The 12,851-nt window shown below is 37.8% G+C and overlaps 1 protein-coding gene across 1 annotated transcript; it reads left to right on the top strand.

The window, feature by feature from the left end:
* Positions 1–6,446: 6,446 nt before the first annotated feature.
* On the top strand, positions 6,447–10,176 carry aqp11 (aquaporin 11). Its single transcript, XM_081371849.1, has 3 exons — positions 6,447–7,351; positions 8,649–8,765; positions 9,254–10,176. The coding sequence occupies exons 1-3, from the start codon at positions 6,754–6,756 to the stop codon at positions 9,364–9,366; spliced, it is 828 nt and encodes a 275-aa protein (XP_081227975.1). The 5' UTR covers positions 6,447–6,753; the 3' UTR covers positions 9,367–10,176.
* Positions 10,177–12,851: the final 2,675 nt, after the last annotated feature.

Genomic DNA, 12,851 nt, shown 5'->3' with positions numbered 1-12,851 from the left:
AGGAAGCTTGATTTCAATCTTTGAATTAAATTGAAAAAAGTTGCAAAAAATATATACAAAATAATAAAGATACAAATAAAGAGAAACGTTTTTGGGTAGGTCTAACACTAGTATTCAGAAATGCTACAGAAATTTTATAAGGTAATCAAATGTAAAATAACACTGATAGTCCTGACTAAATTAAATGCATAGGATATTAATTCTGATTCCTTACAATGAAAGCTATCTTTTGCTGTTTTGACGACAACAACAATGACAGACATATGGCTGCTGTCACTTTTAGAGCTAGTGCCCGGATCCATTACTGTTTTCATGATACTCACTGTCACACGCGTTTTATGCTTATTTCAGACATAACCAACTGTTTTTGAATATACTAACCATGACCGGCATTTTTGCACAATTTTGCGTGTTGAAAAAGACCCTTTGGTTACTTGCGAGCTGTTTGTGAGACGGCTTTACTGTATGTATGCACGCAGAGTAAACAGAGCGCGCGAGAGTACTGAATAGTTTAAAATCGCAAATGTTTAAACTAATAAGACTTAAAAAGAAGTGAAAATGATAAACTTTAGTTACGATGCAAGTGACCTTCATGTCCTGACTGCTAAACACGAATGTGGTATCGACGCTTGACTTGTGCAACCTATTTTGAGAGCGAGAGAGAGAAGACGCGGCACCGGTTGGTATATTGCGTCTTGGAGAAACTCACGCGTCTTAATACTGGTAATACTGCGTCTTGGAGAAAGTTTAAAAATTATTGATTTGATCGTCATTGGAGGCTGACTTGCTGCTCTATCGCTCAGACAGGTGTTGTTTTTGTGCGTGCTAGGGAACGTAATGTGCCATACGTCATTGCGTCGCTATATCAGTGATATCGCGATATGACGCTTTTTTATCATGTAAAAATTTATACCGGTATTATCGTGGACGGTATGATATGGCACAGCCCTAGTGTCAAGCTTCGTTTACCTGTGCCACCTCCCTACAGCACAAGGTTTCTCTTGGAGACAGTGACCACAAGTACACCTGTTGCAAAATTATATGCTTAGAAAACATTATGCTAATTTCAGGTCAGACTTGTGCCTGCAGAAGGGTTTTTGGTCTTCTCTGATTAGTTAGCTACAGTACCATTCTGACACATCTTCCATTCGCGCTGCCTCCGGTTCATCCATGTTTTCCGCCACAGTCACGGCAGGGGCTAATGGTTCAAATAGAGAGGGCAGAGGACCTGCACCGCTATCTATTATGTCTCCATTTAGCCCTGGAGAGAAGGAGGAGATAAGTCCTCCACCTCCACAGAGCCCTGCGAACTGCTGCCACTGCAAATGTCTATGTCACTGTCCATGTTTATTATGAGAGTTCAGGGGGCACGTAGATCTAGGCTATGTACGGAATTCTTTTTCTTTTTTTAAGCGGAAAATTAATTATTTGCTATAAATGCATTTATAGTGTGTATATAAACAAATATATATTTTGTAATGACATTATAATTATACATGTGCATTAATATGTTTTAAATAGAATTACGATTAATGTAGGCTAATATATGTAGCAGGGCATTCAGTTACTTTTGAAAGGACAAAAATAAGGTCAGTGTATTTCATTAGACTTTAACTTTGCCAGCTATAAAAAATCTAGCATTTCCTCACGTTTAACCACTGATTTTTAGTGACAGTCGATATGCATGGGCCACTGGCCGATGAGTTATCACCCCTCCCCTCTCCCCTGCCGTGCCATACCACACCACACCCATACCACACCCACTCCCCTCACTTCTTCTCCATCCACACCCATTTAAGTTGCATTTTTCAAAAAGATTGTGAGCTAGACTTGAGCTGAAAGAGGGGGGTTTCATGACCCTTAAAAGAAAATCCAGAGCTTCCCACTCGTATTTACGACATTGTGGTGGCGTTCACGTGCGTTCAACTCGTAAATACGATCTTTACGAGATGACTTGAATGAACCAAATATATCACTGAGAACAAACATATGTTTACGTTGCTAAAGCCCTATTCGCACGGGATGAGTATTACCCATTGACCTCTAGTAATTTGTAATAATTGCAGAGGTTGTCTGTGATCTTAATCCCGTGCAAATCGGTCATGTCTGTAAAGTAAAAATTCCCCCTCAAATGACCTACCATATTTCACCAAACATCGAGGTCCTGTGATAATATTAGTACGTGCGAATCCTTTCGCAAAGAATGGAGGCTGCGTTGGAGTGTTTTGATTGTATTTTGGGTGCTGGGTCATATCGCAGTACACCATGATATGATACAACTATACAATTTGGAGAAAGAGAAAGCTGAAAACCATCAGAAGAGCAAAAACAAAAAGAATGATTAGATGGAGATGGATGACATGTATAGCAGCATGTGGTAAGGAACATTCTTCTGTTTATGATATATCATACAGCTAGACCTATAACAAGACATTTCCAAGCAATAGCCTATTGACATCATATCCGGGAGATAAGTCAGTAAATTCGTGTAAAATCACAGGCTTCGCTTATCCCGTGCAAATGCGCCACACGAAATTCAGATGTGGGTGGGTCATTTCTAAATCACACGAGGTCCCCAGATAATATTAATCCACTGCGAATAGGGCTATTAGAGTGGTTGCTAGGGGTGTTGTGTAGTGATCAGTAGTGATACATAGAACCGTTGGGTGAAGCGGTCAAGAATCAGAATCAAGGATTGGATATTGTTTTATAAAATATAAGCTTCAGTCAAGCGACTCAACGTTTCTTTGTTACTAGTTCTAAAGTGACGTTTTCGAATTAGTATAGGAAACTTGGGTCCACTGTCAAACTGTCAACTTTAGATTTGAATCTATGGCGGAAGGAAGTAGTTCTGCACAAAAGAGAGGTTTTAAAGACACTCCGTTGTTGTTTCTTATTTATTTACTCACGTGTACTTACTCACGTATAAAAGCAATATCACTCTAGTAGCCTCGGCCGAATCACAGCCGTGCTGATATACAGCCATATCGCACAGCTGCTCGTGTGATATTGCTCATATATTATATTATATTATATTATATTATATTATATTATATTATATTATATTATATTATATTATATTATATTCAGGGCTTGACCATCGATATTTAACGTGGAGAACTACCAAATAGACAGCAGTCGTTGCCGTTTCACCTAGTCTCAGCCTCCGACGTCACGCCCACGGACCGTTTGCTGAACGTCTGATGCATATGGCACACTTTTCTGGAAACACTTCAGGATTTTCGAAGTCGCGATCTGATTGGTTGAATTCTACAGGATTTCCGGGAGACTTGTGTGTCGCGTTCTTTTTCGGTTTGCCTGGAAACAAATGCCATGACGCAAACACCCCTTGTGGAAGAAGTATGTGAAGTTCGCGGCTCCATTGTTGTAGTAAACTTGCACGTTCTTGAATTAATCATTTATTAGATGCACGCTGTTATTGTAGCGACATCAACATTATATTTTCACAGCCCTAAACATGACGCGGAACAAAACAAACTGGGGAGAGTGGGGTAAAGTGAGACATTTTTTACATTTATTCCCCTCTAAGCGAGCTAAAATGATGTATCAGTCAAATTTACACATTTCCCATTAATTCAGGATGTTTCCAAGCAATGGAAATTATTAGAATGTATTCAGGACAAAGGGCAGTGAAAATATGATTGTTTTTTAAAAAGTGGTCTTGTGTCTCACTTTACCCCAGCTTAGGGTAAAATCTAAGGGTGCTAAGGGTGAATGGCACACTGGAGGAAATTCCTCCTAAAAAAAAAAGAACTATGTCCAAAATATTGTGATACATTTGGATGCTCAATGCAGTCAAACCTCCCCTGGCCAGCCCAGGGAGGGTGGCCCGTCCTGGGCCAGATTTCGGATTCCTTTCCGAATACAAAAACGGACCGTGTCCGTGAGGTTGCAGATGGACGAGATTCCCATGCCGACTTTACTCCCTAGCAGGCTCCCAGGGAGAGTGCGGAGCTCCTGTCGGAGCGACCTCGGTCCTAAAACGGACCTTGGGGGTTTTGTCGAGGAGGAGACAAACGCTCCATTCGGACAAGGTGAGACACAAGGTAAGAGGGAGAAGGTGCTCCACCTCTTTGCCTCAGCTCCCAGGCTTCTGATTTTACTTCCCCTACTCTTTTTGATGGCTTTTCTACAATGTTTATGACATTAAAAATAAAACATATGTCATGTAATATTACGTTAAAATATGTTTAAGACTAAACTTAACTTGTGCCTCATGTCTCACTTTACCCCACAGCATTTGTCTCACTTTACCCCACCGCCACATTTTAGAAAAAAACAATCTCTCTTAGCAATTTAGGCTTATCTTCAGCTAGCATCATCGCATGGTTTTATATGTTGGTAGTTCATCAACATGTATGATATAAGTTTTTCTACCTGAATCAATTTGCTTTGGCACAACAGTTTATTAAGTTGACAGTAAGAAAATGTACTTTTACATGCAAAAAAAATATTTTTGTGAAAAAAACATGCTTACTACAGCACCATGAGGTCCTTTCCTTCATGGCCAAGGGGAAATGAGAGTGGCTTGAAAACATAATGGTCAAATGACCAAAATTGTATTCCGTTGCCTAGATTCAGGGGGTGTCTCACATTACCCGATGTCTCACATTACCCCGTTCTCCCTAATTGTTTGCCTTACATGTCAGTCAAACGTCCTCTTGGCCAAGAAAAGCTGCGACAGAGTCCAGACCTTCTGCCGACGCGAGACTATGTTTCACCCGTTTCACCTGAAACGGGCCTCACAACAGAAGGGGCCATCCCTTGCTCTCAAAAAAGAGCCCTGCTCCCCGCAAGCACAAAAATGAATGGGGGCAAGGGGCAAAAATGCCACTAAAATTAATAAAAATGCCCCCAAAATTCAAGATATGGGTCAAAAATGTCCTTGTATGAGCTCATTTAGAACAGGCCATAGAGTGCCGTTTTCCCGAATATCAGCACAATTGCAAATGTGATAGCTTATTGATTTCATTCAACAGTTCAATAAAGTTAATGTTAGGTGACTTTTATTTTAGTCTTAGAACAAAGTTCTAGTCTTTAGTCTGTTTTTGCACTATTTTACCAACAAAAATAGTTTCAAACAAATCCACAGAGCCATTGAGTGTCTACATGTGGGGCCTCCAACTGTTTCTTTGAAACGGGCCTCTAATTGCAAAGGCAATTTATGTGTATTTGACTGTTTAGGCACAATAGGCAGCGAAAACAAACTCAATTTAGAGGGAGCTTTATGTGCACTTTGGTTGTGAGCTCATAATTTGCGTGAATGCGTAAATTTATGTGCAATAAGCGCAATCCCACGCTAAAATTCAAGCCCTGGAACAGCAACAATATTCATCCTGAGCAAATGAAACAAGTGAATGAGGGGAGGCAGGTTTATGAGTCAACTCGCTGTCAGAGAGAGAGAGAGAGAGAGAGAGGGAGAAAGGTAGGGGTGGGGTAGATATGGATGTTAATAAAGACTCATACAACATGAATATGATGCTGGTAGCACAATCTGATAGGTAGCATTTTTCGATGTCGAATTGGGCTGTAACTACATCCTTATTGTATCAAATGCAATAGTTAAACAATTAGCCTACAAGAACTAGCCTATGCTATACTTTTTCATAAGGTCAAGGACAAGTTAGAATCAAGAGCTTTAAAGTATGGACCTTCTTAAATTAATAAATTATAGACCAAAAAACTGGTTTTCCCCATGTAAAATGTGTTCTGATAATAATGAGAGATATAGGAACCTGGCATTCAGATATTCCAAGAGATGCAGGAAATTAACATTTTCAGTATAATAAAAAGATAGTTTGACTTCCCATGGCACTTTGGCCAACTTTGCATGAGTAGATGATACCACAAAAGGCCCTTTTGCAAAAACAAATAAACCTCACTAGTAGGGAGCATGGGTGGGACCCTTTTAAACGGTTCACATTTCAATGTTCAAACCAAAACTACGTCCCTCCAACAAACCTTTCCCACTTCAAGCACTGATTATATTACTTTATATTATATTATACTATATATTATATAGCGGCTACTCACAAATCAGTTGGACCTTATTTACACACGCTATTGATCCACTGATCATACGCTGGTTACTCCACTCAGAGCACCTCCTCACTCTTAACCTCAACCTGCCTATATTATAGCCTATTATATTATATTATATTAAATTAAATTATTATAAAGAAGCTTAAGTTAAAACTGCCCGTCTCAACAGTATAATATTCTGTTAGATTAAAAGGGCATACAGTGATTTGGGGAGTATATTTGTTAATATCTGGTCAGATTTATTTATTTTGCAGATAAATGTTTATTCTGGTAACCTCTGGCAACACCAGACGAAGTTCTTTACAAATCCTACTACGGTAGAGGATTGAGTCATGCATATTTTTACGTAACAATACGTTCTCCTACCCGATTGGCTGAAGGACAGACGTGGGCGCTAGTCAGCTGACGAAATCCGAATGCTGTTACGATAAAGGTTGGATCATTAATATCAGAGAATGTAGACGGGCTCTGTTAATGGTTAATATGAATAAGGTTACGTGCTTGAGCACTCCCGGAAGCAACTGTGTAATATTCATGAGTCAAGTCTTTTGCCATAGTAGCTGCACAGATTGAATTGTAGTAGGCGGGGTGAATGGCGCAAAGGCGGAACCGCTCTACACCAAAGTTTCCTGACAGGATTAGAGAGTTTTGAATGATTATTCGTAGCGAGGCCGTAAGGAGCTGGCAGAGATGGCCTATCTCACCGTCTCTCTGTCCTTACTGGTGGGAATTGTAGTTTTTAGCGAGGTGGCGAGAAGGACAGCTTCATATCTGTTCCCAAATCGTAACTGGATCACCTATGTGCTGGAGTTTATTTCCACTTTTCAGTTGTGCGCGTGCACGCACGAGTTAAAGCTGCTCGCGGAGGTGGGCAGACTGGAGCCGCAGATCGGACTGACCCTCACGTACCTCATCTCGGTGATCCACGTGCTTTCTTTCCACGGTGCGATCTGTAACCCCACCGGCTCTCTGGAGCAGCTCTACCGCGGGACTCTAACCCGCAGACGCGCATTGGCACAGATCTCATGCCAGCTGATCGCGGCTGTGGTGGCACGGCTAGTGATGCCTCGCCTGTGGTCACTGGCGCTCTCTGACCTGCATGAACTGCACACACTGATGGACTTTAAATGCACGAACAGCCCCATTAATGTCCCTCTGCTGCAGGCCGCCGCGGTGGAGCTGAGCTGCGCGTTTGTGATGCACTCTGCGGTGTCGAACCTGGATAAAGTGGAGGAGAAATATCGGGTTCATGCAATTGCGGCTGTCATCACCACTTTAGTCTATGCGGGTGTGTGCACGAATCTAAAATTCCACATGGTACCATGGTTCAAGTATAATAATTATTCAGGACCACCACAGTACTGTATGGCCAGTGCAAGTGTTTTTATTGTCAAATCAAAGTCACCTATCTATTAGGGCTGGGTATTGACACAAATTTCACAATTCGATTCGATTTCGATTCACAAGCTTGCAATTCGATTCGATTACGATTCGATTCGATTCAATATCGATTATTTTGGATATCAGGTACAATACATTGCAAATTTTCTCAAGGAAAACAAATCTCTTAATGCTGTAAACCATGGGAGTCAGTTGTAGCCTATAGGCTTCATTAGCCTACTATAATATTGAAGGTAAAAATTAACTGATGTATACAAACACTTAAAATACACTTTTATTTATTTTTATAATAATAAAGTTATATGAAATTATATACAATTTTAAATGATGGCTGTCATAAAAAACTTTCCAGATTTATTCAAACATGCATTAAATATTGAAGAACATTAAAAATTATAATGAATATATAATATGGTGCATATATTTAACAAAATGCTCCTCAGTCCTCTCTAGAGTTAACTTTTCTAGTTGACTAACGAGTTTATGATCACTGGATATGTTTTTTCTGAGGTAAATGTGACGTTACATGACATTGTTTACTAACGTCTTTGCACGGTTGAAACACTGATTGAGCGATTCCATGAGACATGATACGATACGGACTTCGATAAGTTGTACTCTATCTTTTAACACACTTTCAGATGCTCATTCATGTTTATTTCGCGCTGTAACTGGTATTATTAAGGCGGAAGAGTTGCTTCGTTGCTTCTCTTGAGCTGAGCTGCGTCGGAGCGATCTCACGCCACAGCGCCAAAACGGTAATTATGTTTTTGAATTTCGTAAGAAAATGGACGTAATTTGAAATCTGAGACTTTGTTTCATATCAATAATAACAAAGCACAAATATTATTGCGATTTATTGGATGGGATGTGCGCAACAATGATCCATTCATTCATCAACTGAAAACAGGATGACTTATCGATTCTTGGGATTTAAGAATCGATATTGTTTCATAAAAATGAGAATCGATTAAAATCGAGAAATTGATATTTTTTACCCAGCCCTACTATCTATCTATCTATCTATCTATCTATCTATCTATCTATCTATCTGTCTGTCTGTCTGTCTGTCTGTCTGTCTGTTCTTTAAAGCATGCAGATCTTGTCTATTGATATTTCAGTATCATTCATATGCTGTCAACTGCAGTGCAACTGTGTTCAGGAAGCTACTGTGTTTTGTAAAGGTGGACATCTCACTGGAGCTGTGTTCAACCCAGCACTGGCATTCTCTATACAGTTCCCCTGTCCTGGAAACACTTTTGCAGAGTACGGTTTTGTGTACTGGATGGGGCCAATAGCAGGTGAGCACGATTACAACATTACTTTGACCTTTGACCAGATCCCTAAAAAAAGAGACTGAGATTGTTGTGTAATCAACTGATGGTATTATTTGGTAGAAAAAAAGTGTATCCTGTCAAACACTTCACAAGTAATAACACATAATAAGACAAAACAATAAAATGTGTAACACTTTACGACAAGGTTCATTAGTTAACTACCTTAGTTAACATGAACTAAGAATGTACAATACTTCAGTATTTATTAATCTTAGTTAATATTAATTTCAACATTTACTAATACATTATTAAAATCAAAGGTTGTATTTGTTAACATTAGTTAACCCCTTAACTGTCACTGTCACGTTTGTCCATATATATTTAGAACAATAAGATCTTAGTAAAGACCTAAAGTAACCATTTGAAAGCTTACAATCTCTAGTTTTCATATTTGGTGGCTGTTTATATTCAGAGGTTCATGCTGGTTTTCCACTCTTTTTGTGTCATTACAGGTATGATAGGCTCTCTGCTTCTTTTTGACAAAGTGATCCCAGCCATTTCAGGGAAAAGCACAATTACAAAGCACCCAAACTCTAATGTACTCAAGAAGAAAAAGATGAATTAAGACGGTTTTATAAAATCTAAATAGTAATTACTCATCCATATGTAGTTATATAAGGTGAATATTGTAATTTTCCAGCTCATCTTAAAGTAATAATGAAACTGGAGGGACCATACTGTTCATTTTTAGAAGGGTTTTACTGACATTGCTTTCAAAATGTCTTAAATGTCTTTTTTTTTAATGACAACATGCAAATTCATGAAGCACAATGATTATGTAATGACACATATCTGCAGGTTTACAGCACATAGTGTGCCAAGAAGCATTTGTGACCATTACAAACTGTTATCTTAACAAATGGACATTCCTGGAATAAGACACATGGGAAGTATTCTAACAGTCCTGTTGGGATACTATTTTGTGTTTTGTTCTACTAGCGATGATTCTTACCTAGTTATAGGTAAATGTTACAGTATGAATAATCTTAAGAATAAAATAAATAAAATCTATATTGCCAATTTACTTTGTTTACATGCTGAACCTTTATAGTTGTTTTCGATTATTTTTATATTTACATTGTGTGATTGTTTTGTTTGATTTTATGCATGTGAAGCACTTTGAGTTGCACTCTATGTATGAAAAGTGCTAAACAAATAAATGATTATTATTATTATTATTAAGCACAGTTTTGCAGTGCCTTTGGATTATCCTGGGTAAAATAACCAGGGTGTACCAGACCAGATATAATGCCACGTCTACAAGCAAATGCAAAATGTAAAATATGGCATAACACAAATTCTGTGTTACAAGAAATTAAATGATACAGTACTAAAACCTATTTATTAGTCTGTTTTTTATTATTAAACTTTACATAAAAACACATGGATCTGTGGTTATTTAACCTGAGAGGTCAAACAGGCAGACCTTTGACCTTTGACCTCAGATGTCTTGATCAAAGTGATATGGCATTTTGTTTTACTAATCTGCCAAAGCAATAAAAGATAAGCAAATAAAGTCAAGTATTGTGAGATGTTGGTTGCATAAGACATTCAGTCATGAAAAATTGTTGACATAATGGACTGTAATGTGCTGTCAAATTCCAGCTTTAATCTGAGTACTGGAAACATACTTTCACACTGAAGGCTGGTCAAAATCGCATGACGAAGGAAAATACTCAAATAGTCTTTATTTCATAATCCAACATTACTCAAAACACAGGAATACGTAAAAATAAGTTGCTGCCTTAGATTTTTAAGTTCAATACAACTTGGATGTTTAAGTCATTTTAACCTAAATTACAACAAACTGATTTAAAATGAGTTGAATCTTATAACTTCTAAAAAAAAAGTTCAGAATTGCTTAACTTATTTTAATGAGTTAAAGCAATGTAAAAACATGTCATAGCTTATTGATCATATAATTCATATTTGCTTGAATTCGACTGGAATGCAATATGCAACTGCAATCGCTCATGTCTTGCATTGGGTAAATAAGTGTCCATTTATTATGTTTGAACTGACTGTTTGTTCCTTTACTGTTATTGTGAAGTGTCCTTGAGCTTAGGACAGGCGCTATATACAGTAAATGAAACATATTATTATGATTTTTATTGGAGAAATAATACTTAATCTGACTTAACATAAACGTTAACGAGAACTGACAACAATGGACTGAAACACAGGGCTATAAATACATGTAAAGAACAAGCAAAGGGATCTATAGATGAACTGGTGAACAGAATCTAATAATCAATGATTAACCTTGCTGGTTAAGAGAGAGTGAATGAGTAACCATGAATTAATTATGAACACAGGCAAACAGAGCAAAACAGTGTGAAAGCAAAACCAAACCAGAACTCAACATACACGTTATACATGCAAATCATTCTTTGTGAAACACACTAATGAAGTCTATTTATAGTTAGATTCAGGAAGTGTATTAAGCATATTTGTTTAGGTGTGGTGCATTATTAGAGGTGCTACATCAACATATATATTGATTCGTTTAGCAGACACTTTTATACAAAGCCACTTACAAATGAGGAATACAAGCGATTCATCATAAAGAGGTCATAAATGCAAGAACTGCAGGTATTACAAAGTTTCAGACATTGTTTAGAATAGTGCAAGAACAGGGAGAGATTAAGAAATAGCGATGTCACATTTATTTATATAGCGCTTTTTACAGTTTAGAATAGTGCAAGAACAGGGAGAGATTAAGAAATAGCGATGTCACATTTATTTATATAGCGCTTTTTACAGAGATAACAGGAAAATAATGCAAACAAGTTTGTTTCCAGAAGAAAATAGCGTCACAGTTCAGCTTAATTAAGTTCAGTGATGTTTCATTTTTGTTTAAAAAAGTGATTAATTTGGTTCATTTATATATATTTATACTACAGGGCCGTTGAATGCTTGAATCTGGTACCACACAAAACTGGCACAAATACAGTGAAAGGAAATCAGCACACTTTTTAAACAATCTAATGATTTTAACAGATAGTTCACAATGATTAAAAGCTTTATTAGTAAATCATTAACGGAATCACTTGAGGTTTTTGGCTCTTTTTCTGGTTATTCTGTTCATTGGGAGAAGAGTGTATTCATGCCCTTGGGTGAAGGTTTGGATGCTCAGTTTCTGAGGTCTATTTTTTTAGAATAACAGAAGATCACTTCACTTATTTAGGGTTAGTCATTCATAAAAAAATTAAACAAATTTTCAGTATACATTTCACAGAAGCCATAAATAAGTTAAAAATATCTATTGCTAAATGGAAGGTGCTACCGTTATCTTTAATTGGTTGGGTCAATGCTAATAAAATGGTCGCTCTGACTCGCTTTGTTTATCTTTTTCAGAACCTGCCTATATTTGCCACAATCTTTTTTTAAACAATTAGAATCTGTCATTTTGCCATTTATTTGGGGTTATAAAGCACATAGAATTTCTAAGGCCCGTTTGCTGAAGCTGAAACAGTTGGGTGGTCTAGCACTTCCTGTTTTCCGTCATTATTATTATTGGGCTGCTAATGCCAGGGCTGGTGTTCTGGTGGATTAGTGATCAAGCTGCCCATAATAACTTGATGGACACCCAACCCAAGTGCTGTTGTTGGTAGCTCCCTTCCTGCTGTTCTTTTCTCGAACCCTGTATCTTTCACAATGTAAAAATGTAGATCATGATAAGGGTAATGATACTGGAATTAATATCTCAAACGAGATTTGGGAAGAAGGACTGAAGCGAATTCATACCTGTTCTATTAATGCAAGATTACAACTTATTCAGTTTAAAGTGTTGCATAGGTTACACTATACCAAATCTAAACTCAATAAAATGTACCCTTCAGTTTCCCCGTTATGCGATGGATGCAATACTTTGATGGGATGCATGCTCATACTTTTTGGTTTTGCCCTGAGATTTCTGAGGTTTGGAAGAATATTTTTCTGTGGTACTCAAATGTTTTTGGAGAAGATATCAGTCCAGATTTTGAGTTAGCTTTTGGATGTTCTGACCCTATATTTAGCATTGACACATTCCCAGCAACTGTCTCTTAT

The sequence above is a fragment of the Scardinius erythrophthalmus genome, assembly GCF_964197995.2.
Source record: "Scardinius erythrophthalmus genome assembly, chromosome: 8".
NCBI lineage: Eukaryota > Metazoa > Chordata > Actinopteri > Cypriniformes > Leuciscidae > Scardinius > Scardinius erythrophthalmus.
This window is presented reverse-complemented; position numbering and strand designations above follow the sequence as displayed.

Bases quoted from the DNA above. Each gene is read 5' to 3' on its own strand.
- aqp11 (XM_081371849.1), top strand. From the start codon at position 6,754: ATGGCCTATCTCACCGTCTCTCTGTCCTTACTGGTGGGAATTGTAGTT. The intron at 7,352-8,648 runs GTGTGTGCACGA...TGTTTTGTAAAG, and splicing joins CACCACTTTAGTCTATGCGG to GTGGACATCTCACTGGAGCT. The intron at 8,766-9,253 runs GTGAGCACGATT...GTGTCATTACAG, and splicing joins CTGGATGGGGCCAATAGCAG to GTATGATAGGCTCTCTGCTT.